At 61.1% G+C, this 26,891-nt stretch overlaps 2 protein-coding genes across 2 annotated transcripts; one reads left to right on the top strand and one right to left on the bottom strand.

Moving 5' to 3' along the window:
• The first annotated feature begins 1,568 nt into the window (after nucleotides 1-1,568).
• GPR37L1 (G protein-coupled receptor 37 like 1) lies at nucleotides 1,569-7,754 on the top strand. The gene is made up of 2 exons (XM_086765501.1): nucleotides 1,569-2,517; nucleotides 6,462-7,754. The coding sequence occupies exons 1-2, from the start codon at nucleotides 1,825-1,827 to the stop codon at nucleotides 7,272-7,274; spliced, it is 1,506 nt and encodes a 501-aa protein (XP_086621627.1). The 5' UTR covers nucleotides 1,569-1,824; the 3' UTR covers nucleotides 7,275-7,754.
• A 2,933-nt stretch (nucleotides 7,755-10,687) lies between these two features.
• ARL8A (ARF like GTPase 8A) lies at nucleotides 10,688-25,220 on the bottom strand. Its single transcript, XM_086765502.1, has 7 exons — nucleotides 24,879-25,220; nucleotides 16,347-16,427; nucleotides 15,467-15,540; nucleotides 13,481-13,574; nucleotides 12,206-12,273; nucleotides 11,164-11,234; nucleotides 10,688-11,022 (listed from the first exon to the last, which is right to left on the bottom strand). Exons 1-7 carry the CDS (start codon nucleotides 24,999-25,001, stop codon nucleotides 10,973-10,975), a joined length of 561 nt encoding a protein of 186 aa, XP_086621628.1. The 5' UTR covers nucleotides 25,002-25,220; the 3' UTR covers nucleotides 10,688-10,972.
• Nucleotides 25,221-26,891: the final 1,671 nt, after the last annotated feature.

The following is a 26,891-nucleotide window of genomic DNA, read 5'->3' as shown; positions in this document are numbered from 1 at the left end:
GGCTGTCTCTGAGCTCGGGCTGGGCCTCCGCAGCGGGTGTGCTGCCGTAGCATCGGGCCAGTGACGGCTTCGAGGCGCCGGTCCTGCTGCACCCAGGACAGACCTCAGGCATTGCCGCTGTCTGCTCCCATAGAACCCAGCAAGAGCTGAAATCTTCCTTTCCCCTTCGGCAGTATCCAGACGATGCTCAAAACTCGGCGTTATCGAGAGTGCCGGGTGCGGGGGAAGCAGGGTGAGAAAGGAGAGCGGCCAGGCGCAGCTGCCAGCCCCCGCCTGCGTGGCCCCGTGGCAAAATACTGCTGGTGGCAACTGGGAGGCCAAGCAGAGGTGCCAGGCTGCTGGGGTGCCCGCGACTGCTGTGGCCTCTGCTGATGAGCGCTGTCACACACAGCGAAGGCATGGCTCCAGCACGGGAGGGATGAAGGGCTTGCGCTTGGCTGAGCCGAAGGATTTGGGAGCAGAGGCTCCTCCTGCCTTACCCTGGGGAGGATGTGGGACAACGGGAGCCTCTGCCAGCCCAGCTTCAGTGGCTGAGCACTGAGGGCCAGCTGAGTACGACATGGTTTTGAGCAGAGCAGGAGCATCCCACCGCTGAAACCCCTGTCAGCATGTTCTGCTAGCTGTGCTCACACGCTCACCTGGCAGGGGAGGCCTCTGACCTCTGGGGCTCAGTTTCCCTGCCCTGGCTCCAGTGGCATTGCCTGTCCCAGCTCCCACTGACGCAGCGAGAGGCCCACGTCCCCCTCAATGCTCTGGGACGTCAGCCCAGAGGCCCTTCTGGCTCAGGGAAGAGCCAACACAGTGCCAGACGGAGAGGGCGGTGGGGTCTCAGCTCGGGGGGCGCTGGTGTTTGCTGGCTGCAATGGGGTGAGACGTCCCGACCCCTGCCACCGCCCAGGAGAGGGACAGACTCCGTGAACCCCCCAGGTCTGGGGCAGCCCCACTGCTTCAAGCCTGACGTGCATCCCTGTGGGCTGCCTACGTGCCACAGGGCATGTCCCTAGAGGGGGGACAGGTCCCTCTGGTCCCACAGTCGTGGGGAAGAGGTGACAGCACAGGGAGAGAGAACAGGTCGGGGACAGGAGACTGCGGCAGAGGAGAGGTGGTGGGTATGGGGGGGGCAATGGAAATGGGGAGAGATGATGGGTGGAGGGAGAAGTCAAAGGTACAGAGGATCAGGGACTTCGGTTGTGTTCAAACCCCTGTCCCGGGGGGAAGTCAGTAGGAAGAGGAGCAACAAACCTTGGGAGAACTGAGCCAGCACATCTGACAGCCGGATGCGGCAAGAGCATCGCCTCCGGCCCGCCAGTGATTCCTCTCGGCCTCCTGACCAGGGCAGCCCGTCACCCCTCCAGCCCCGGAGAGGGGGTCTGGCTGTTTGGGGACGTCCTCGGTCCAGGCTGACTGTGGCAGGGGCCGTGCCACGCTGCCTGCTGAGGGGAGGAGGGAAATCTGGAGTGGGACGAGCTGAGCCTGTCCCCAGTGCCAAGCCATGGGCGTTCTTTGTCTGCCTTGTTCTGGGAGGATGCTGGGGAGCTCTTGGGGGTCGTTGTTGGGGGATGCTGGGCTGCCCAGCCTGGATGCTGGCGCATCTCCGCAGCTCTTGGCAGCGGGTGGGTGACCAGCAGAGGGCCCGGCTCTGCCTCTCCCCAGCGCTGTTTTATTCTCCCCAGAGCTCTCGGAGAGCCCAGAGCAGCGGCTGGAGCCGGACAGACCGGCTGCTCCTCCGCATCGCTCCACCGTTGCCCGCAGCCCCGGGATCCCTGCGCTCGGGGCTGCTCTGTCACCCGCCACACGCTTTCTCCAAAGGGTCCGGAGGGGACCATGCCTTCTCCGCCATCGTTTGTCCTCCTGCTGCTGATGCTGCTGGTGCCGGGGGCTGCGGCGATGCAAGGCAGGGCTGGACGGCCCTGGGAAGGCAGCACCCACCACGGCCAGGGTGCAGATGGAGGTAGGACTCTGCCGACGGTTTCCCGGGACAGTCCGGAGGTCCAGGTGATGAAGGAGAGACTGCGCCGAGGGACGGAGGAGGACTCCAAGTCGGTGCAGCAGTACGTGCCGGGGGTGCGGGTGGAGTTCCCGCGGCCCCTCAACTCCGCCAGCCTGCACCCAACCAAGGCCCTGCTGCCATCCAGCACGGACCCATCTGAGCAGCAACAAGGGGTCCCTACGGATGGGGAGGGGGCAGAGCCCCGAGCCAACCTAACCACCGTGTCCGACAAGCGGTTGCAAATCCAAAACCCCTTGTACCCGGTGACAGAGAACTCCTACAGCGCCTATGCTGTGATGTTCCTGTCCCTCATCGTCTTCGCAGTGGGCATCATCGGGAACCTCTCCGTGATGTGCATCGTGTGGCACAACTACTACATGAAGAGTGCCTGGAACTCCATCCTGGCCAGCTTGGCTTTCTGGGACTTCCTTATCCTCTTCTTCTGCCTGCCTGTGGTCATCTTCAACGAGATCACCAAGAAGAGACTGCTTGGGGACGTGTCCTGTCGCATCGTGCCCTTCATGGAGGTAAGGGACTGGAAGGCTCAAGGACTTGGCTCCTCTCTACCTTGTTACATTGCCTGTGGCCTGGCACAAGGGCTGTGCGTGCCAGAGACCCCCATTTTGGGGCATGGAAAGGAGCCGAGGAATGGTCCCAATATTGACCTTCCCATTGCCTCTGCCCTGGGCCGTTCCTCAGGCTCTGCAGCACCAACACTGCCAGGGCTGGGAAGAGCCCGTGAAACCTTTCTTTGTCCAGCCCGCATGGGGACTTCTGTCTGTCTGTCCCTGTCCCAGCCCAACACCTCCCAGGCCATGGGCTCAGCCCCACAGCATGGGGAGCTGCTGACAGCCCCATGGGGTGGGAGAGCCCAGGGATTACCTATGGGAACTTGAGATCTTTGCTCCTCCTCAAGCCTCACACGTGATGGGTAGGCCATGTTCGGGGTGAGCTGGGGTCCCACTGAGAAGGCTACAGGGACTGTGGTGACACAGAAGGCAGAATGAGCAAAAACACCCCAGATGGCATGGTTTTGCATGGTCCTGCTCTTGCATTGAAACCAAACCCACGCTGTGGAGCATCTCCCATCCTGCAGGGACATCTGGGCTCAGGCTGCTCCCCTCCATGTCCACGTACAATAGATAGACCCAGCCTGCTTGTGCATCTTGTTTGGGGCTCCAAAGCCAGGTTTATCAAAGAACAGTGCAAGTACAAGGTTGGAAGGGATCAGAGACAATGACAGGTCCGTGGAGACGCTCTCAGCCTTGGTCAGGCAGACAGGGTTCAAATCCTGCCCATCCCACCAAGCACCTCCTCCAATGATCAATGCCCCTGACACAACGTACAGAAACCAGCTTGCTATCCCCAAATCTGATCAGGTTGTGTGGGACCACCGACACCCCTCAGCACTCATGTCCAGGCCAGCCCTGCCTGCCCCGGGGCTGTCACCATGCTGAGCTGGGAGCTGGCCGTCTGCTGTCACCAGACGTGTCTGTGCCCATCACCGGGACTCGAGGCTGCTCAGAGAAACAACAGCTGGAGGGGGCAGAGAGCAGGCCTTGGCACTCAGGTGGGGAAAGCACATTGCCGCAGGGAGTTCAGTCCTTACAGGCACAGAAATGGCCCCGGGACATTGACGTGTCCCATCACATCCCCTCCCCAACGTGTGCCTCCCTGGTCCAGCTTCTGCTGGAGAGTGGGACCCACGGGGCTCTCGGGTGCAGGACCTGGCTGCATCCCTCTCCCTGGGCGGCTGGATTAGCCACAGCGGCTGCAGGCTGGGGTGACTCCAGCGCGGGCTTGGGGGGGAGAAGTGGGTCTGGATGGGCTGGCACAGCCCCCACTGCCAGGGCTGTGAGGTGAGGGGGTCTGAGGCCACTGCTGCCACCAGCCGTCCTGCTGCTCCGTGTCCCGCTGGCACTGTGACGGTTGGTCTCTGGAGTCAGTGGCTTTGCACAGGGTCTGCAGAGGCACAGGGGGTCCCTGGACGTTCACGGACGGCTCAGCTGTGCACACCCCAGCAGGGGACCCTCGTGATGCCACTGGGTCCTTTGGGCGCAGGCGTGGGGTGATGGACCCGCACCCTGGGTGTCCTGCCAGGCGCAGCCCCAAACCTGCTAATTACAGCCCAGATGAGGAGGTGGTGTTTGCTGCAGGCGGTGGGCAGCTCCTGCCCACCCCCCCGCAGTGTCTGCCCTGCTCTGCAAGCAGGAGCTGCTCCCTTCTGGAGGTCTCCCACCATGGCCTCTTACTAAATTAACTGTTAGCCCCATCCCTGTCCTCCATCTCAGGCCCCTGACGGAAGGATAACTCGGAGAGGGGCAGGAATACGGACCCGTGTTTCCCCAGGCAGGCAGGCTCAGCGCCGCGGGTGAAGACAGCAAGGAAAGGGTGATGTCCCCAAACCAGACCCCTTTTTGAGGAGGGTCTGCCATGGCCTGTCTCTGAGTTTGGGCTCATGGCCATGTCCCTGAGGGTGGCACCTCCAGGTGCAGTGATTCAGCATGGCTCAGTCCAGGAAGGATGATGGGATGTTGGGGATGTGGCAGGATGGGCATGGAGGTATGGTCCCAGTGTGGCGTGTTCCTCTGGTCACCTGGGACCCAGCACCGGACCTTCAGCCTGGGTGGGAGGGCATGGCCAGACCAGAGGTAAATCCCCAGCAGAGAATCAGCAACGAGGGGGAAATCGCTCTGCAGCCCGGCAGTTAATGTCCAGCCTTTCTAAATGGGACTGTGCGAGCGTTTCAGGCTGCTGGATGATCCCAGCAAGGAGCAAACCTTCTGTCCTCTGCTCTGGGGAGGGGGGCACAAAGCCGCATTTTCTGGAGCAGAGCTGGCTACAAGGGCTCCTGGTGACAGGCGATGTGCAGGGATGTGTCTGGGGTGCTCAGTGGCACCAGCTGCATCCCTGCCGGGGCACTGGGGAAGGATGCTCTGCCCTGTCTGAATCCCACGCCAGGACTGAGGGGACCAGGAGAGACGGAAGAGCCTGTGGGAGGGTGCGGGGGGAGAGGAGAGGCAGCAGCACAGCAGCGCGGGGAGGGCTGCAGGTGCCAGCCAGGGAGCTGGGCAAGAGCTCTGGGTGCTGGTTGTGGGGCAGAGCGACGGTGCTGGGTGCTCAGGGTGGCTCCGGGTGCTGGGCAGAGGAGCTGGGACACGAGCAGCATTGTTGGGCGGGGAGGCTGGGTGCAGGATGGTGATCCTGGGCTGGTGGCCCTGGGCGCTGTGTCTAGGGGGATGCTGCTGGGCACAACTGAACTGGGTGATGCTGGGTGCTTGGCATCAGCACTGGTCACCAGCTGCGGTGCTCTGCAATGCTGAGGGGCCAACCCAGGACCACTGGAAAAGGCTGGGGGGGGGGCGGGGTGGTGGTGCCAGACCTGGGTAGGGCTGTGCCCAAGCATCATGCAGAGCCCTGGAGGTTTCCTGAGTGCTGGGAAGGTCCTTCAGTACCGGCTGATGCTTGATGGCTTCGTGAGGCCAGGAACGGCCCCGGGGCTGGGGGGCACCAGCGTGTGACCCGGCCGTGTTCCTGGCCGAGGGCTGCGGGACTTGGCTCCCAGCAAAGCTGCAGCTCCGGGGCTGGGACCGTGAATGCTGATTGTGACCCTGGGTGCCTTGCCAGCCCTCGCAGAGCCACTGCGATTCCTCTGCCTCCTCTGGCCTCTTCCCTTTGGCAAACAGGATGTTTTTCCTGCCATTCTCAATGCAGCGGAAATTGCCCCAAGCTGGTTTGTGACAAGGACGCCTTCAACTCCTTTGGCCTGTCCGGGAAGCAGGCGGCAGCTCTGCAGAGCAGGGCAGGGACAAGCCAGCCTGGGCAGCTGGGGGACCCTGGGAAGGTGCTGCTGGGTGTGATGGTCCCTGCTTTTCCTCTCCAAGAACCATCCAGCCTGAGGGACAATCCTGCTATTCCCACTCCAGCTGGATGGACAGACCGACATCCAGCAAAGCCTCTCCCTTCCGCAGAAAAGGGAGCTGGGCAGGGACAAACGGGTCAAGGGACATTTTTATCCTCTGCCCTTTAAGGAGTCACAGAATCACAGAGTGGTTTGGGTGGGAAGGGACCATCAAAGCCCACCCAGTCCAACCCCCTGCCAGGAGCAGGGACATCTCCAACCAGATCAGGTTGCTCAGAGCCCTGGCCAACCTGGCCTGGAACGTTTCCAGGGATGGGGCATCCACCGCCTCTCTGGGCAGCCTGGGCCAGTGCTCCACCACCCTCAGTGTGGAAAATTTCTTCCTAATGTCTAATCTGAATCTCCCTCCCTCTATTTTAAAACAGAGTCACAGAAAAGTGTCTCCAACCCTGGGATGCAGCCACAGGCTGTAACCCCTCTAAATCCTTGGGGGCAGGGTCTTGGGCTGTGGTCTTGGGTAGCCAGGGGTTTGCCACCAGCCTGACAAAGTCAAGCCCCCTGTGATGTCCCTGCAGCAAGGCCCACTTGTTCTGCCTCCCCTCTCGCCAGGTGTCGTCGCTTGGAGTCACCACCTTCAGCCTCTGCGCTCTGGGCATCGACAGGTTCCATGCGGCCACCAGCCCCCAGGCCAGTGCCCGGCCCATCGAGCAGTGCCAGTCCATCATCGCCAAGCTGGCTGTCATCTGGGTGGGCTCCATGACCCTGTCAGTGCCGGAGATACTGCTCTGGCAGGTGGCGCAGGACACATCGCCCGTGTCCGGCGTGGTGACGGAGTATTGCACCATGAAGCCCTCATCCAACCTGCCCGAGTCGGTCTACTCGCTGGTGCTCACCTACCAAAATGCTCGCATGTGGTGGTACTTCGGTTGCTACTTCTGCTTGCCCATCCTCTTCACTGTGAGCTGCCAGCTGGTGACTCGGAGGATCAGTGGCACCGAGAAGAAGACCGAGTGTCGAGGGACCAAGCACAGCCAGTGTGAGAGTCACTTGAACTGCACCATCATCGGGCTGACCATCATCTACGGGCTCTGCACCACCCCTGAGAATGTCTGCAACATCGTGGTGGCCTACATGTCCCCCGATATGTCCAAGCAGACCTTGGACCTGCTCAACCTCATCAACCAGTTCTTCCTATTCTTCAAGTGCTCGGTGACACCCGTCCTGCTCCTGTGCCTCTGCAGACCCTTGGGCCAGGCTTTCATGGACTGCTGCTGCTGCTGCTGCGAGGGCTGCAGCCCTGACACCGCCTCCAGCGAGGGCAGTGCCGACAGCAAGCTCAAAACGGAAATGTCCTCCTCCATCTTCTTCGACAAGCCCCGGGAGTCCCCTTCCCCCCTCCTGGCCCTCGGCACGCCTTGCTAAGTGCCACCGAGGAGCTGTAGAGATCGATCCACCACCTCCTCCCAAGACCAAATGTTGTTTTGCCGTTAGTGCCTGTGTCTGGACGTGGAGCAAGCAGAAACAGCTCAGGGGGCTGCGCCATGGGCTTCAAACCCCACGTCGGGCAAGTGGGGCTTGAAACCACAGTCCCCATGGCCACATTGGCGGCCTTCTTGCCTCTGCCCAAAGGCCAGCAAGGACATCAGCACCCTCCTGTCCTGGCTGCCTGGCCAGGCTCAGAGGGGTTGCTGCTCTGGAGACGGAGCTGTGCCAGAACGGTCCCACCTGAAACTACGGAGGGTTTCCATGGTGGCTTGCAGAGGACACAGCAAACACAAACTGCCCTCGTCCTGTCCCGTTCCCTCCTGCCAGCCCCCTCCACAGTAGGAGAAGGTCCCGGTGACTATATCCCATCGGATCCAAGCCGTGCCCTGTAAGAGCTCAATAAACCAGTAACCTAGAGCATGTTGCGCATGCAGCCATCCGGCACCGCCGAGCAGAGCACCAGGGAGCCAGCGCTTGTGGCTTGGATGGCTCTTTCCTAAAACCTGGGTTGGGTATGGGCAGCTGGGGGGCAGGAAAGCAGCCGTGCCAGGTCAGGCAGCAGCTGAGGGCGATGGGGAAAGGTCCCCAGCCCCTCTGCCCCCCTCCCTCTGGGGTGATGCTGAGCAAGCTGGTGCACAGCCAGCCCCTGGGAGAGTCCCCCACCGGGGCGTTGTTGGACTTGAACTGGTCCCTGCGCTGGGCTGAGGTGCTCCGCAGCCTGGAAGGCAGCCGGTTCCTCATCTGCACCGAGCAGGACCAGTGCTGCTGCACCGTGCAGCGCTGCGGGGTCCAGGCAGGACCACCACCCCCAGCACCCCCAGGGTGAGCACATCTCATCCAAACAGCTCCATGCAGGTATCCCGGCCTCCACCCACCTGCCCATTGCAGTGATAAAAATTGTCCCAGGCTGACAGTTTCAGGGCATCAGGGTGTCCAAGCCCCACACCCACCCCCTGCCCGAGGCTCCTGCACCCACGGGGAGTTTCGGGGAGCAGCCTGGGCAGCGGGATCGGGCTGAGGGCAGGCTGGGCAGGCTGGCCCCGTTCGCCGGAGCTGTTAAAGCTCCTTGTCCTGCTGCTGGCACCCACCCCAGCCCGCGAAATGCCGGGGCGAGGGAGACGGTTGCTACGAGCGGGTGAATGCGAGGGGCTCACTGCGGGCTTTGTGCGGCATCGACACCCACTGGGCTTTGCTTTCGCAGCCCCGTTTCCAGGGAAACAAAAGCCCCAGTTTTCTTCCGAGAGCACAAAACTGTTGGTTTTTTTTTTTTTTTTTTCTTTCCTCCCCTCCTCCCATCAGTGCTGGGCCCTGCACTTTGGGAAAAGCTGGGGAGAAGAGGGGTCTCATCCCGCTGCGGGGATGGAAGGGGGTGGGCAGAGCCCGCCGTGCCCTCACCCCCCCGCATCCCCACGGGGCGAGCAGGGTGCCCGCGGGGGTTCAGTGGCGGTGGGAGGAAGGGAGCGAGGGCAGTTCTCATGCGCTCAGTCCGTGCCGCTCCGTCCTGAGCCCGGGCCAAGGGTGAACAAAGCCAGGCTTGTTGCTGCGGCCTCGCAGGCTGGATGCGTGGGGACAAGGAGAGCCGGGCGGGGGGCAGGGAGGGCGCAGGCAGCACCATCATCGCAGGATGCGGGCAACAGGAGGCCCCACAGCAGGCAGGGCACCCCACGGGCTGGGAGCAGTGACGGCCGCAGCCAGCCGAGCTCATCTTCGCACCCAGGCCAAAAAAACGAGGCACCCAGAGCCATCGGAGTTGGCTCCAGCACCCTTGGGTGAGCATGACCACAGGGGTGCCCGGTGCTGCTGGGGGGACGGGAACCCCCGCTCCGTGCTCCCAGGCGCAGACACGGCCCCCAGGAGGGATGGGTGGCTGCGACGGCGAGGAAGCAACGTGACTGCAACCACACCCCCCAACGCAAAATTGTTAATTTATTATTATTAGGAGGCAAAAAAATTGTACAGTTACAAGAATCATTTCCCAACAGAGGTCAAATCTGAGCCAGAATATCTCTTAAAAAAAAAAAAAAGGAGGGGGTGGGGGGTGACAACACTTTACAATTCATTAAATTAAAAAAAAAAAAAAAGGAAACCTCTCTTTGTGCAATTCTGCAAAAACAAGAAGAGAAGAGAAACCCCCGGCCTCACCGCCCTGGAGCTGAGCAGGGGAAGGGGCAGCGACAGGGGCCCTGCAGCCCCCCACCCCACGGCCACTGCCGCCTTCTCCCCCAGCCAGGCGCTGCGGACGAGCAGCTGCCTCCCCGCTGCACCGCTGGACTGACCCCACTGAGCACCCACCCTCCCCATGCCAGCGCGGCCCCCCAGCCCAGCTGAGTGCCCCCCAGACAGCCCGGCCAGGTCCCGTGGCTGTGCCTGCAGAGACCCAGCAACTCATCACATGCCACAGATGGGCAAAGCCTTCCCGACCCCCCCTCAGATTTCCTCTCCCCCTTTTCCCACCTGCAGACAAGGACCCAACCGTCCCCCCGCCCCCAGCCCCACTGCCCCCATGTCCCCCCCAACCGGGGCAGCAGAGCTGGGGGCTGGTGTGGGGAGCAGGGCGCATTCCGGAGCACCCCAGGTACACAGGGGCTCTCACGGCCCCGCACACGTCTCCGGGTGTCTCCACATGGCCCCCCCTCCCCGGCATCCCTGTGCGACGTCCTCGGCTGGGGCAGAGCCAGTAGCCCCCAGCCAGGTGCAAGCGATGCCTTTTGGCACGTGGGGAGCCAGTGCGGCCACCCCGAGATGCGACGCGGGGCCACCTCTAGGGACAGCTGGGACAGGGAGGGGGCAGGAACCAGCACCCCTCTCCCCGCGGGGGCTGCTGGCATTGCTGCCCACCCCCCTCCCTGGATCACTGCCCCAGCGCAGCGGAGCGGCAGAACTGGGCAGCGGGGCAGGATTTGGCCCAGGCGCGGGGGTCAGGGGTGGGACATGGGGTAGGGGGACGAGCAGGCCAGGGTAGTGAGGAGGGGTGCAGCAGGGACACAGGAGCCGGAAGTGATGGGGAGGGGGTTGATTGCAGTGGGTCATGAGTAAGCCCTGTCCCCTCGAAGAGGGTGGCATCGCGTCCCCCCAGACCCTGCCCGTGGGGCCGAAGCCTGGGGAAGGGCAAGGCGGGCGTGTTCCCAAACCCCTGAGACGCTCCCTGTCCGGGGCTGCAGGCAGGACACCCGGGGAAGGGACGAGGGAGCTCCAGGGGACCTGCCCACAGCCTGGCACGGCCCCATCCCCGAGGGGCTGCCTTCTGCCACCACCCTCATCTTCCTCCCAGCGCAGACCCTCCGCTGGCCTCAGGGAGCCCACAGCCTTCCTACCGCTCGCAGGGCCCAGTTTAGTAACAGCGCTATCACTTAAATTAAAAAATTAAAATATATATACATATATATATATACTGTATACACAGACAACAACAGAACAGTGCCAAAATGGAAGGGACAGAGAGAGGAGAGGAGAGGAGGGCAGAGTCAGACATTTTCTTTACAATAAAAACAAGGGCTCCACCTCAATGCGAGCGGAGTCTGGGGGTCCCCTAAAAATACCCATCTAGAGAGAGCTGGAGGGACAGAGCAGGAGAGAGAAGGGGCATGGGCTTGTACAATGGCATCTTCCCGATCCGAGCCGCGGTCCGCGGGATCTCAGCTTCTCCTAGACTTCGAGTGCTGGATAAGCCACTGTAGGGTGATGTCTGCGGAGGCAAGGGGACACTTACAGCCTGTCCCTCTGGCTGTCACCCCCTCCTGCACTTGGGGAAAGGCTGCTCCCGGGAGCACGGGCTGCCCCACCACCACCGCGCGCCGAGCCCCGCGCTGCAGCCAGCCATACTCACCGATGTTGTCCTTTTCTTTGCAGGAGATGGAGTAGCAACAGATCTCTCGGTCCTGGATGGCAGAGAGGTTCCTGTGGGAGAGGAGCAAGCTCTGGCTGCGGAGCCCCGAGGCTGCACGTCGGCAGCGACGGGAGACACCTGCGGGCAGCCTTCTGAAGGGTCCCTTTGGACCACAGCTCCAAGGCGGGGGACACTTTGCAGGGGCAACGTCTCCCCAGGCTCCTGGGGACCTGCACAAGGGTTGGGCGAGGACACCAGCGCGCCGTGCCCAAGGCTGATGGCCAGGCACGCTCTGCAGGGGCTACGTGACTCTGCAGGAGGGACCCGACCTCAAGGAGAGCTTGGCCAGGAAATCACACAGCTTTCCTCCCTAAACCATGGCTGCGGTGAGGTGGGGCAAGGAGAGTTTGGGAGCAGCACAGGGCTGGCAGCACGGGAGCTGCGTAGGTGCCTGCGGGCCAGGGGAGATGTCCGAAGGGTGGCTGGGTGGGAGCAGAGATGCTGTGAGTCAGCGCGGTGTCCCAGTCGCCCAGCTGCAGCAGCGGGAGCATCGGCTGTGAGGAGGCCACGTGCCGGCACAGCAAAGGGTGGTGAAATAAGGGAGAGGTACGTGAGCAGCGTCCCACGCTGGAGCGGGATCCGACCTCCAAGCAGCAAGGGCTGCCCGCTGCCGGGGGCACAGTGCCCGCACCAAGCAGCGGGGCAGAGCTGTGAGAGGGGGACGGGAGCAGCACCCACCCGGGAGCGCAGCTCCACGGCCGAGCGCTCTGCCGGGCCCCAACGCCACCGTGTGGCACACAGCACCCAGCCCTGGCACTGGGTCCCAGCTCCTCCCAGTCCCTGCAAGCGCAGAGATGTCACCTCCATCCAGACGTTCCCAGCCACCCATCTCTGCCAGCCCACCCCAAGCACCTCGATGCCACCCCGGCTGGGGAAGGGGCACGGCCAGAGCACAGCACTGTGCCGGAGGGGACACGGCAGAAACATGGGGATCACACTGTCACAGCCCCAGCACAGCCGCCCAGGGCACCGGCACACTTACATCTTCTCAATGAGCTCCTTCTCATCCAAGGCACCGGGCAGGTCTCGCTTGTTCCCCAGGACTAGGACCTGCAGCAGGGGAGAGGGGACACCTGAAGCTCCTGGCCACCAGACCAGGCGAGAACCTGCTTCTGCCATCCAGAGATGGACCCTGCTTGAGATGCAAGACAGCCCTGACCGCTTCACCGGGGTGTGCCCAGAGGGAGAAAACCCCTTCAGCAGGCAATCAGAAGGCACAGCACTTCAATTAACAGCCTTAATTAGCCCATACACAGCATCTCCTGTGTACTCTCTAGTCCCAGTGAGAAGCTGGCCCCACAGCACATCCTCCCTGAAGGGCACCAGTGTCTCTCATGCCATCTAGGACATTCTCCCAGGAGCCTGTTGCTGTCTTTGAGGAAAAAAAAAATCTTGTGAAATGGCTAAAACCAGAGCTACTAGGAAGGGGCGAGACACGGATGCCGTGCAGAACCTGCTCTCCCCAGGCAGCCAGCCCAAAAAAGCAACGGCTGTTTGCACGATCCACTGATCTCTCCTTACTTCAAGGCTTTTTCTATCCACAAAGGCATCCTCAGACCACGCAGGGAAAAAAATCACCCAACGGGACTCATTCATCCCTCCAGAGGCACGCCACGCGACTGTCATCTGACAAGGACAGCGCTGAGGCCGCGGCCGCCTTCCCGGGGTGAGCCGGGGCCGCTGCAGCAGCACGGTAACGCAGCAGCCCCCAATTTAAATTGAGACTTGTTCTCAAAAAAAGAACACTCAGAAGAGCTGCAAATGCAGGGTGTTATGTCGGGAGCTCAATTTAGTTGGCAGCGAATGTTTGGGATCTGTGGCAAGATCCTTGATTAGCTCCTTTCAAAGGATGCTGATTGTGGATGCTCCACCAGCACCCCGCCCCAGCACGCGCGGCGTGCCCCGCGCCGCCACTCCCGCTGCTCACAGCCCACCTCCTGCAAATGTCACAGCCCAGCGGCCGCTCTCCTAGGAGACGAGACCTTAATGTCCCACCATAAATAAGGTGCAAATTCATGCGAGAGGACAGCTCTGACATATCGGGGGGGTTTTCTGGTCTCTCCTAAAGCTCCCTTTGCTGCTGGTTGGTCCAGCCCTGGCCTAGAAAGCATCACTTCTCCAGCTCCCACAGGACAGGGAAGGGGATCCACCCCCCGAATCTGCTCTGCAAGATGCAAGCCCCTCGCTGCAAACCGTGGCAGCCACTGGCCCAGGGACCACGCGCGGCTGGGAGGAATCTACCCAGGTGACAGCTCACCGGGATGCCCTGGAGCTGCGGCTTGTCGAGCAGGTTGTGCAGTTCATTCTTGGAGGCCTCGATCTTCTCCTGGTCAGCGGCGTCCACCATGTACCTGCAAAGGAAAGGGCATCCCTGAGCACAGGCACCGAGGTCCCCATGCTCCGGTGCTGTGCTGACGTTTGTGCCACCGACAAACCTTGCTTGCATGGCAGCCCCAGTCGCCCCCACTGGCTCTTGGGTCTGTGTGGAGGTGATGGATAACGGGATCCTTTGCCCAGGACCCCTCTTCCCAAGGAAGGCTGTGGGGCTGAGAGCCTCTCATGTCTCTCAGGGGAGTGGGGAACCTCCCTGTTCCCATTCTCGCAGGGGCCCACCTTGCTGACAGCAGGGACGTGGCAGCTGAGGGGCAGAAGAAGCTGCAAAATACGCGTTGTCCCCAAGCAAAGCTCATCTGCACATGGCAGCTCCTTACGGAGATGCCCAGAAAGAGGATGACAAGTGGAGAAGACAAGAGGAGCTGATGATGGAGAAGAGGAGAAGACTTCGACTGGAGATCCTAGCTCAAAGAACCTGCTTTTCTTCTCTATGGGAGCAATCTTGGGCACGGGGCACCGAGCAAAGGGCAGGCAAAGCCAGCGGTCAGCAATGCTTGCTCTGAGCAGACAGGGGAGACTCAGAGGAGGATTTAGCTCTTGCGGGCAGACACCCGGCCTGCAAAGGACGTAAGTGAAGCCAAAACTGGGGGGATGAACTGACCAAAGCAGCCTTTCTTTTAAAGATCAAGAAGCTGGGAGAGAAGAAGTGAGAAACATCACCAAGCTTTACGAGGCCCTGTGGGGTATAATAAAAATAGGAAAAGAGCCTTTAGCGCTGAACACAGGAAAATGTGTATGGCTGTACCGAGAGAGAGAGGGAAAACCACCACCCAGGCACTGCCGTGAGCCTTCGGCACGCCGGATGGGGTGGGAGGGCTGAGGGCAAGAGAAAAGGGACGCGACGCAGCTCAAGGCGAGGCAGGCAGGACGGAGTGTGACCTCGATGGCCGCAGGTCCTTTTGTTTCCTCTCAACCAGATGGGCCAGTTTGGGAAAACTATGAAATTACGGAAGGAGGCAGTAAAAGGAGTGGAAAAGATGGAATTTTGTCCTTTCCAGCAAAGCTGACTGTAATAAAGAGCATCAAGGGTATGTTCTGATACGGTGACAATCAGCAAGAGCAGCACCAGACACTGCTGTCCCAACAAGCAGGACAAGCAGTCCCTCACTCCTCCTCACCTGCCAGACAGCTGGGAAGGGCAATGCAGAAACCTAGCCCTCCAAAATCTCAGGGCACTGTCAACTGGGGAAGATCATAAAAATCTGATTTCCTAATTGGGTTTAAGCAAGACCTATGTGGTCTTCTAGGGTAAATTCTTGTCCTTAGGAGCAGGCAGCCTGCTTCCTTTGAGCACCTTGCCAGGATCATCCCCAGCCTGGACTCCCTGGGACTGCGCTTATTGCAACGTTTGCAGCTAGGGCACACGTGGGGACACTCGGAGACTTGCCGACAGTCAGCAGCGAGTGTTGCGGGGAGACTCCTCCTCTCAGCACAGGATTCATAAACACCATGACCTGGAAACATGCTGCCAGCTGCCCTTAAAACCAGCCTCTTGGAAAGGGCTGAGGCACACCAATGGCCTTTGCTCAGCCCCTGCGATGGGGAAGCAGGGGAAGCACGGGAGCCAGGAAAGGTAAAATCTGAGGAACAGAGCCGGGCTGAGTGATGCTGGAAGGGAAGGGTCTGCCATGGCTGGTGGGGACCTGGCTGCCCTGTGCTCAAAGCTCGTGGGGCCACCAGGCCCAGGGGGAAGGGAAGCATCTCAACTCCCAGCACGGGCGTCCGGCTCCGGCAGCGAAGGCACCTGCCCAGCATCCTTGGGTGAGGCGATGGGATTGTGCCCCACTCGCTGGCGGGGCTCAGCATCGGCGCGTGGGTGACAGGGGTCTCGGCACCCAGGGGTACTCACACGATGGCACTCACTCCGCGGCAGTACCGCTCCCACATGCTGCGAAACCGCGGCTGGCCACCGATGTCCCACAGCTGTGACAGGGAGAAACCAGTGTTACCCATGTCCTGCCCACTATCCCACCGTCCTGCCCATCACCCTTCCCCACGCGGCCCCCGGCTGGAGCATCCGCCATGCACCAAACCCACCTCCATCCCCTCAAACCTGACAAGGAGGCTCCCGACTCGATAAAGAAAGAAGACGTCTCAGGAAGGGCAGCTGGAGGATGTTGGATCCTCCTGCAATGTGCCTCTGCTGGCACGCAGGGACCTCCTGGCCCAAGCTGGGGGGCTCCTCCCCATGCCCACCGCCCCTCCTGGCCTTTCACTGACGCATTTGCCATTTCAAAACACTCAGCACGCTCTCGGAAATGTTTCTGCAGCAGGCAGAGATCCCAAATCCAGCTTTTCAAGCCCATCGCACCATTATTTTCCAGCCCAACCTGGGGCCCTTGAAAGATCCAGAAGGGGTAGAAACCTCTCCTCCCTTTGCTCTTGAGGCAGACACCACCACTGCAAGCCATGACCTGTTTCTCCCAGCGCTCCCACCCTCAGCAAGGTGACCACATCCACAGGTCCCTGCCAGCAAGCCAGAGGTGTAAGAAAACCTCCAGCTTTACACCCTGGAGTGGCTCTTGCTGCAGAGGTCTGGATCTCCTGTATCCCTTTCCACCATCTTCTCTGGCGGGTACCTGCAGAAACCTGACAGGGCAGATCTTCCCAACTGCAGTTGGGGCTGCTGACATCTTTCAAGCTCCCGTAGAAGTCCCACCAGTCTCCCTCCACCCCACCTTTCATCCCCATCCCAAGAGCCCGCACCGGCAATAACATCTACACCTTACCTTGATGGTAACGTTCCCCTTGGTGATCTTCCTCATGTTAAAGCCCACCGTTGGGATCATGTCTTCATTGAACTGTCCTGACTGCAAGGAAGAAGGTGAAAGCATGTTAGGAGGCACGGAAACCCCGCCAGCCCACCCCGAGCAGGGCAGCGAGGCTGACAGCCTGCCTAGAAATAACCCCAAATGCTCTGCCAGCTCTGTGGTGGCCACAGCACGACCCTCCTCCTGGTCCACACCAGGAGCAAAATTAGAACCAAGGAGATAAAATGCCTGCAGGAGGCACATGCTGCTGCTGCACGGGACACAGGGTGCCCTGGGTGCCTCAGAGACGCTGCCGCCTTGGTGAGGTGGCGGAGGTTCGCCCAACCCTGCCCTTTCCAGGTGGGATTCCCAAGCCCTCCGCGGGAGGAGGCGGAGACCATCGCCCGCTGCGGTGACCTCGGGTCAGCCGTGCTGGGCCCAAACCTCTCCCACAAAACCCGTTGGCAGCCCTGCAAAGATCCAGGGTGCAGGCAGGGCTTCCCGCCCAGGGGAGCCACCTCTGGCATCAGCTCCTTTTTGGCCGTGGGTCCTGGGAGCTCCAGCACGTTTCCTGCTTCAGATCATTTACAGCCCAGCCAAAACCAGACTGACTTCTGCTTTCCTGCAGCCTGCCTGCACCCTGCCCCTGCACGAGAGCTGGATGGTCGTATTGGGTGACGTGGGAGGATGCAAAGGGTGCTCTCTTCCCCTCACCACGTGTCCTCCAGCAGCACAGCTCCGAGCCACGTTAGGCAGGAGAAGCATGAAATCGCCGCAGATTTGCAGCATCCCAGTGCCGCTGCGAAACTAGGTTAACCTTGTCGGGGCGGTGAGCAGGAACAGCCCCTCTGCCGCCGCGGGGAGATGCCAGCTCGCCAGCCCACACGTCCGGCACCGCACCGAAGGGACAGGACGGTGTCGGTCTGTTAAAGCCCACCCCACTTTCCAGTTTTCTGTTCAAATCCCAACACCGTGGTACGGTTCCGGGCTGAGCAGCGCAGAGGGATGCTCCGGGCAGTCCCAGCAGCACCCCTGGGGCAGGAGCTGCCACATTCCTTCCCCCTGTGCCTCTTGCAGCTTCCTGCCAGCCAGGCAGCCTCACCAGGACTCAAAACATCTTCTTTGCTTTTTAAACGCGTCCTTGCGGAAGGCCCTGCTGCGGGATGCTGGGGAAGCTGCCGGGGAAGCTGACAGGGAAGAAAGTTCGATAACCAGGATAACGCAGCACTGGGGCTTTCTGCCACCAGTGCCAGAAACATGCAGGAACCACCAACCGTGGCCGAACTCATCCCAGCAGCTCTTTACTGGTTTAAAATCTTGGTTTCTCTAGGACTTTTCTGGGTTTTATTTCAGTTAACACAAACCTCAAAAAGGGAAGGCAATTCATGCCATTTTCTGATAAGCAGAATTTTGTGCCTAGTTGAGCCAACGGCTCCTCCAGACTCACCATGTCAGCGAGTCCCCAGGGTTTTCATGACCTGTTCCAACAGTTCTGCACACACACGGCTTCCCTTTTTCACTTCCCTTTCGCATCCACCAGCAAAGCCCAGCAGCCAAGGGATCTCCGAGCCGTGGTGCACCCAGAAACCATGCCAGGGACTGGCAAGGAAGGGCAGGGGGGCAGAGGAGGAGAAGCAGGGAGGAATCTCTCTACCATCATCTGGCATGCATCCACGGGGTCTGAGGGTCAACTGAGAGATCTGTGTGCGTTACGGCTGGGGAATACCACGGCAGGCAGAGCCGGCAGCCACCAGTGAAACTGAATTTAGGGAAAACCCTGACTTTCTCCAACGCTGTAAAGATGAGACCAACGTAAATAATGAAGCAGTGCCCATAGAAGCCAACTCTTTCACCTGCTGAAGCTGCTGCTCCTGGGTAGTTAACTAGGAGAGAAATTCTGCATAATGGAAATAATTAAAAGGCAGGCATAACGAAGCCCGGAGCAAGACCAATGTTGATACATTCTCCACTTTTAGAGGAAATGAAGACTGCGTTTGTTTTTTCCACTGAAGAAAAAAAAAAAAAACCAGAACAAGAAAAATGGAGAACCAAGCAGCGGGTGCAGGCTGTGGAAATGGAGGAGAAAGCCGACGACGAGGACAAACCTCTCCCAAGGCTGTAGCTGGTGGACTTTCGCTACCAGGCCAGAGAAGTTGCATCGCTTCACAGCTTCAAGCCTGCACAGCCACCAGTTTCCAACATACGTGTTCTTCATCCCTCTAAGGCAGCGAGCACCCACCACCAGATCCATCGGGCACAGGCGCTAAGTTTTGAGCTCGTACCTGGCCTGACTCTGCCCGTTGCCACCAGGCCCTCGAGCACCAGCTCCTCCCTCAGAGCTCTGCAAACCGCACGAGGACACGGAGTCCCACCACTTCTTCTCAAGCAGCACCTGGCTGTGCCACAGGGGTAAAGGCTGATTGCTGAAGAATTAATGAAGTGGCGGGACATCCATATGGGACCTCTCAGGTGAGGGCACCAGAGCAGAGACCAGCAGTTGCTATAAGGACCAAGCAGAGAAAGAAAACCCCTGCTGAGCTCGCCACAGCCTGGTAGGCCTTGGTTCTTCAAAGCTGGGTCAACCTCCAAGGCTGCCCTGCTTTGAAAGATCAGAGATCTCCAACCCAGGCTGCTCAACGCTCATGCTACCCTTTAACTTCGCCATCTTACTGATGTTTACATTCTTCAGGGGCTGCCTTTTAACTTTGAACTCTTTAATTAAAAAAAAAAAAATCACAACACTCCCTAATTAGAAAGTCTTTTCTACGTCCGGACCTCAGGTTATGCTGAGGGGGGATTCAAGGACTGCTCTTGGGTTTTTCAGGATGCTCTCGCCCGGCAGACGGCACCCACACCCCGGGACACGTGTGGCTGGGCAGACGCTGCCACGCCCGCCTCCACCCCAGCACCACGCCTGCGCCCAGGACAGCCCGGTCAGGGGCACAGCAGTGCCAAAACCTGGCCAGCTGGCTACAGCGTGATGCTGGCGCGCATCAGCCCCGGGATGGGACACTCCATGGAGGTGTAAGCACGGGTGTCTCCTGCATCAGGGCCAAGTGGCCTCTGACCCCTGGTTTGGAGAGCAGCTGTGGGTGCTCAGAACCCCAAACACACAGAGAACCTTCCCCAAGGAAACAGAAACGCAGTTTGAGGAGACAGGACCGGCTGTGTTGGCCGAGCGCAGGCAGCCAAACGTACTGACCAGCAACATTTGACACACAACAGATCCTTTTTATTCCCTTATCCCTCCCTTCTCCCATGTGTGTTCCCATAAACATCCCAGAAGAAGTCTTGCGCAATGCCAAGGTGCTTCTCTCCTGCTGTACTTTGGGTTCCCCCCGTGCCTCCAAGACATGGCAGAAATATGTCAGGATCGTGGAGTTTTTTGGGGTTTTTTTTTTGTTTTTTTTTTAAAGGCAGTCTGAGCACGGCACAGCATGCCAGCGGCACAGCGACTGACGAGGCTCAGTCCCTCTCCCGGCATCCCCAGAGCCCCTCACGGTGCACAGCAAGTCCCGCAAAGCCTCGTCTCAAGCTGGGCAGCAACACAGCCATGGCTCTTCTGGCAAAACGCAGACCGCAGACAAGACCCCGCTGCTCCCAGTACACAGGGACGACGCTTGCAGCAAGTCAAGTGGCTTCACCCACGTTGGCTGCACGGAGCATCTCCAGACTGAATGATACCACAGCAAACTGGTGCCGAGGATACCAAGCTGGGTAGCTCCAGCCCTGGATCCCAGAGCACTCGAGGGGGCAGCTCATGGCTCCGCAACATGCTGATGGGCTTGTTTGGGGCTTCTTGCCAAGCAGGAGAGAGGTGGTGCCACGGCCTGCCTAGATGACCCCGGTCAAGCACTAAAGACCCGCTTACATTTCTACTCTGGACAATGTGACTCATGCTCGGGCACCACTTGTCTGTACTGGGACCAGTGCTGTTTAACAGCTCCATTAGTGACACAGACAGTGGGATCGCGTGCACCCTCAGCAAGTTTGCAGATGACACCAAGCTGTGTGGTGCTGTCGACATGCTGGAGGGGAGGGATCCATCCAGAGGGACCTGACAGGCTGGAGAAGTGGGCCCATGTGAACCTCGCGAGGTTCAACAAGGCCAAGTGCAAGGTCCTGCACCCCCAATATCAATACAGGCTGGGGGATGAAGGGATTGAGAGCAGCGCTGAGGAGAAGGACTTTGGGATGCTGGTGGATGAGAAGCTCAACATGAGCTGGCAGTGCACGCTTGCAGCCCAGAAACCAACCGCATCCTGGGCTGCATCAAGAGGAGCGTGGCCAGCACGTCGAGGGAGGGGATTCTGCCCCACTGCTCCACTCTGGTGAGACCCCCCTGCAGCACTGCATCCAGATCTGGAGCCCCCAACAGCAGAAGGACGTGGAGCTGTTGGAGAGGGTCCAGAGGAGGCCATGAAGATGATCAGAGGGCTGGAGCAGCTCTCCTGTGAGCACAGGCTGGGAGAGCTGGGGCTGCTCAGCCTGGAGAAGAGGAGGCTCCGGGGAGACCTGAGAGCGGCTCCCAGTGCCCAAAGGGGGCTGCAGGAAAGGTGGGGAGAGACTCTTCAGCAGGGCCTGCTGTGACAGGACGAGGGGTGATGGTTTTAAACTAGTAGGAGGCAGATTCAGACTGGATGTAAGGAAAAAAATTTTATGCTGAGGGTGGTGGAGCACTGTCCCAGGTTGCCCAGAGAGGCGGTGGATGCCCCATCCCTGGAAACATTCCAGGCCAGGTTGGACGAGGCTCTGAGCAACCTGGTCTGGTTGGAGATGTCCCTGCTCCGTGCAGGGGGGTTGGACTGGGTGGGCTTTAAAGGTCCCTTCCAACCCAAACCAACGTGATTCTAAGATCCTGGAAGAAACCCATTGTCCATTTTTTCTTGGCTCATGCTGACAGAGCTTGCAGCAGCAAGGTGAAACCATACCCCAGCCAGCTGCTTCTCTTTTTGCAGAAACATGGAGAAATCTCCCCCAAAAACCTACTGCCTTCTGCATTATGAAGCTCAGGTGCAACAGAAGCAGCTGTCAAGGGCCCAAACTGTGCATCTGGAGGCAGAAAGGCCATCCAGCAGAAGGACCCACATCCACCCATCCTGGCTCCACCAAACCCCACGCAAGGGGCATGTCCAGAGTTACCAGAAGAGGTGGGCGCCAAACAGATCTGTGAAAACGCATCAGAACAAGACTTCCTTGGTTCTCCCTCAGCATCTCCCTTCTCTACCTCCCTAGCAATCCTTGGAGACCTTGCAGGACCTGGAGATGCAACCTCCCCTACCAGGCTCAGGCACCCAAGCGCATCGTGCCGAGATGGCTCAGCTGGCCGGCGGAGAGGGACGGTGGCTCCCCGAGGACGGGTGGGAGCAGGCGCTGAGCTCCGCGGTCCTCCGAGCCGCTGTTGGGATGCGCCTCCACCGGCAGCGCTGTCGGAGAGCTGGCCAGCTGCCACAGCGTCCATCATCCTACCTGACGCCACGTACGAGGCTGACGTGGTTTCCTCTTGCAGCATTGATTCAAATCACTTCTTAAGTGGGGCTCAAGCGTGGGACGTGGCCCTGGGCCCCCCACCATGCAGGTCTGACATCCCAGCACCCAGTCTCTGCGGCTCCGCTCCCTTGGAAGGCTCTCCAGCACAGGTAGAAGATGTACGATGTTGAATCAAAAGAAGCAAACTGCTCTCTTTTTCTAAACATGTCCTGCGCTGATGGGTTTTGAGCCCCAGCACCTGTTGAGGGGCTCTTGATGCCCTCAAGCCTCACCCTCGTCATCCCCAGACTGGGGAAAAGGCAGCTAAAAGCCCACTGGCTTTAGGTTAAAACCAAGACCAGACACATTTCACTCTTCCTTGCACACAGGACTTCAAGCTTCAGCTCCCAACAGCCAGGGAAAGAAAAAACAAGCCCTGAAAAAGAAAAACCCCAGCCAGGTGACCCTGGAGGAGTCATGCCCCCGATCATGGCTGCCCTCAGCAAAGCCTTCGTCCAGCACAGACACAGCTCTGAGCCGCTGTAAGAAATCGCTCAATCTTCCAGGCAACCAGATTCCATTTTTCAGCCAGGTGCAGCTAAAAATCCTGGAAGACAAGGACGGCGCCAAGCCCCTCAGAGCACCTCCAGCCCACATTGCTCTGCGGGCTGGGCAGCATCACCTGCACCTGCAGAGATTTCTTGGGAGATCTCTCCAACAACGCCAAAATCCAATACTTTTCTGGTTTTCTCCTCCCCAAAGCCCAAATCACAACTGTTTCCCCTTCTAACACTCCCATTACATCACCTCAAAGCCAGACAGTTCAAATACTTCTCACGCAGCTCCTGTCGAGCTGGCATTCTCTGTGTATCGTGTTGTTATTTAGCTGTCCCCCGCAAGTCCTTATTTACAGGACGTTTTCTCGAAGGTCAGCACCTTTTTTTGGTGTGCACCTGCCACCAAATCTGGACTTTCCAAATAATTTCACAGACAGAGGCAAAACTGCAGCAGAGACTGAGCTCCTTGCTCAGCACCCTGAGCCTGACTGCCCTGTGAGGGCGTTAAGCACCCCACCACAGACCTGATTTTCCAGCAGACCATGAAGCACGGAGAGCCTTCCTCAAGAGCTGCTGCAGTTCCTGGGTGTCACTTTTCCCTACACCAACAACACCGGCTAAGCGGAAAGAGTCTTGGCGCACGGGTCTTGCAGGCAGTGAAACCGCGGGGTACCGAGCGTTTACTTGCAGAAGCAGGAACCCCACCGGAGCCCACGCTGAGCCCTGTCTGCTGCAGACGTGGCTGTAAGAGGAAGAGGCACGTGGGGAAAGGGGAGCTGAGCTGGCAAAAGAGCTGTTGCAAGAGGACGAGGACCATCCCCAGTGATTTCCAGCCCTCTGCAGGCAGAACAGCCCAGCAGGTTTGGGATAAAGCTTCCATCACCTTTTAAAGCTTTTCGACTTTTAATGCAGCCTGTGTGGCTAGCAGCTTGTAGCGGGTCCAGAGCAGGACCAGCCCACACCTGGCATCGCTGTGCTGCACCCCGACGTGGGACTAAAGACTGCAAAAATCTGCAAACGGCAAGGACAAAGTCACTCAAAAAAAGGAACAGTGCTCACGGTCACTGTCCCAGAGCCACAAAGCTCCCTGGCCCTCAAGGCTGGCGTGGGTCTGCCGGGAGAACCAGCACCGGACCTGAGCACGTGGTGGTGACTGCCGGAGAAACAGCTGGAGAGCAGGAGCACCATTGTCTCTGGGGCAAAAAGCATTTTAGGGTGTCCTCCCTCTGCCCCCGGGCACTTCAGGACGGACGTTTTCATCCCTGCAGCAAGGGAAACTCTCCCAGGGAGCACAGCTGCAGCACAACGAAGCCTCCAAATTAGCTGAAAAAACACCTCTCACAGTCTAGCCACTTCCAGCGCCCCGAGCGAGCAGAAATAACTCGCTTTGCTTCGGAGCCGAGGCACGGAGCGAAGCAACGCGCACAGACGAGGGGGAACCAGGGCAGCCGGAGGATCCGCAGCCGCCTCCCTCCATAAAACCCCCCCAGGAGCGACAGTCCAAACCTGCTCCTTCAGGATCGGCCCGCCTCACAGCGTTGTGTCTGGAGAGGGCGAGAACAACCCACAAAGCAAGAGAGGAGACTCTGCCGAGCATCCCCACGGGGGAAACCACACCCTGGGCTTTGAGATCCAGGGCCCCCAGCTCCTGCTCCACCGCCGGATCCAGGGACCCCGCGGAGGAGGCAGTGCGGACAGGGGCGGACGCGTCCCCGAGGTGGGTGTCGCTGTCATTCGGGTGCGAAGATCATGCACCCTGGCACCCAGGGAATGCTGGTGGGTGCTGGCTGAGGAAAGGACGGGGGTGGCAAGGCAAATAACCTCCTCCACCAGCCACCGAGCAAAAAACCCTCGCGGCACCCAGCCTGGCAGGGCTGTCACAAGGCCCCACCTGCGCGTCCCGCAGCGGCGGCAGGGCCGGGCGATGACAAAGCGCCTGCCGCCAAAGGGACGGTGGCAGGGGCTTCTCCCCCGGCTTCCAGGGCCGAGGCACCGGCTCAGGGGGACCGGCTGCTGCCCTGAAACCGGCAGCTCCCCCGCGGCGGAGCCCTGGCCAGGGCGGGTGCTGGGATCCTGCCCGGGGCCTGCTCCACCTGCGGAACCCGACCGCCGCGCTCGGCACCGGGGATGCGGGGAGCATTGGGCCGGGGTTGGCCAGGCCCCGCCGCTGCTGCCGGGCCTGCACCCGCACCCCGCACCCCCCCGCACCCCACAGCCCGCACCCCGCGCCCCCCAAGTGCATTTCCGGGCTGGGGTGCCATAGGGCGGAGCAATTCCAAGGAGCAACCGGGGGTGCAGCGAGGGGGGGGGGGGGGGTGCAAGATGGGTGCAATGGGGGGGGGTGCAACGAGGGGTGCACGGAGCAAGGCCGCAACCCCGGGGGTGGGTGCGGAGCTCAGCCCCCCCCCCCCCCCCCCCGCAGCGGCACCGCCGGGCCCTGCCAGGGTGGGGGAGGGGGCCGCGGGGAGGGGCAGCCGGCGCTCACCGCGATCACGTTGACGAAGGTGGTCTTGCCCGAGTACTGCAGCCCCACCAGGGTCAGCTCCATCTCCTCCTTCCAGAACAGCGCCCGGAACCAGTCCAGCAGCTTGTTGAAGAGCGCCAGCATGGTGCCGGGCCGGGCCGAGCGGGGCCAGCCGGGGCGGGGCGGGGCCGAGCGGAGCGGGGCCGATGGGGGCCGAGCGGGGCCGGGCCGGGCCGGGCCGGGCCGATGGAAGCCGAGCGGGGCCGGGCCGAGCCGAGCGGGGCCAATGGAGGCCGAGCCGCCGCCGCCGCCGCCGCCCCGGTATTGTCCGCGCGCCGCGCGCCCTCCTGCCGCACCGCCGCGCGCCGCCCCGCGCGCACCGGGTGTGGCCCGCGCGCCGCCCGCCGCCGCTGCCGCCCCCTGCCGGATAGGAGGACCCGCCGCACCAGGCGCGGTACCTACGGCCCGGCCGAGCCTCACACCGTGCACCCTGCACCCCCGCACCCCGAACACCCCGCACCCCGCACCCCGAACACCCCGCACCCTGCATCCCGAACACCCTGCACCCCCGCACCCCGAACACCCTGCACCCCGCACCCTGAATACCCTGCAGCCCCGCACCCCGAACACCCTGCAGCCCCGCACCCCGAACACCCTGCACCCCTGCATCCTGAACACCCTGCATCCCTGCATCCTGAACACCCCGCACCCCGCACCCCGAACACCCCGCACCCTGCATCCCAAACACCCTGCACCCCCGCACCCCGAACACCCCGCACCCCGCACCCCGAACACCCCGCACCCTGCATCCCGAACACCCTGCAGCCCCGCACCCCGAACACCCCGCACCCCGCACCCCGAACACCCCGCACCCTGCATCCCGAACACCCTGCACCCCCGCACCCCGAACACCCCGCACCCTGCATCCCAAACACCCTGCACCCCTGCGCCCCGAACACCCCGCACCCCGCACCCCCGCACCCTGAACACCCTGCACCCCCGCACCCCGAACACCCCGCACCCTGCACCCTGAACACCCCGCACCCTGCACCCCCGCACCCTGAACACCCTGCACCCCCGCACCCCCACACCCCGAACACCCAGCATCCTCGGACTGCGGCACCCCTTCATCCAGCAACCTCAGCTGCACCCAGTACCCTGCACACCCTGCACCCAGCACCCTGCATCCAGCACACCCTGCACCCCCACACCCTGAAACTTGCACCCCCAGCACCCAGCACTCCTGCACCCCTGCATCCAGCAACCCCAGCACCCTGCACCCTCGCACCCCCCGCACCCCTGGTGTACATACATGCTGTGCCCCAGCACCCACTGCACCCAGCCCCCCTGCACCCTCCCACCCTGCATGCTGACACCCAGCACCCCTTCACCCCCAGTACCCCCACACCCTGTGCCCAGCACCCCTGCACCCTCAGTTCCCCTGCACTGATTACCCCCCGCATCCCGCACCCTCGGTACCGCAGGACTTTCACAACCCCAGCACCGCGGCCACCCTGGCTCCCTGCATCATGCACCCCCGGACCCCATGCAACCCCCCCACCCAGCACCCCCGACACCCCCTGCACCCTCAGCACACGTGCACACCCTGCACCCCTGTGCCCTCTCCACCCTGCACCCAGCACCCCCCGCACCCCCGGCACCCCCTGGGCCATTTTGCACCCAGTGACCCCTGCACCCTGCGACACGGCGCCTGCCCCCACCAGCCCGGCAAGCTGCGCAGACCCCCAGTCCTGCACCCTTGGGTGTCTCCTCCCCTGGACCCCAGCCTCACCATGCCCCCGGGGGTCCCACAGGGCTCCCTGGCACCCGCAGCCCTCCGGCCCCGCTGCGGCCCACGCCACCATCCTGCTGTTACCACCTCCGAAAAAAAGTGCCCTGCCAAGGGACAGGGCACCTTGGGTAGCGCAGCAGGAGCCACCGCTCTGCCACATGCTGAGGGCTGGTGGCCCTGCGGAAGTGCTGGATGCTCCTGAAGGGTGATGGATGTGGCAGTGTGACACCGGCGGTGGCGCG

The sequence above is a fragment of the Chlamydotis macqueenii genome, chromosome 23 (genome assembly GCF_036417535.1).
Source record: "Chlamydotis macqueenii isolate bChlMac1 chromosome 23, bChlMac1.mat, whole genome shotgun sequence".
NCBI lineage: Eukaryota > Metazoa > Chordata > Aves > Otidiformes > Otididae > Chlamydotis > Chlamydotis macqueenii.
This window is presented reverse-complemented; position numbering and strand designations above follow the sequence as displayed.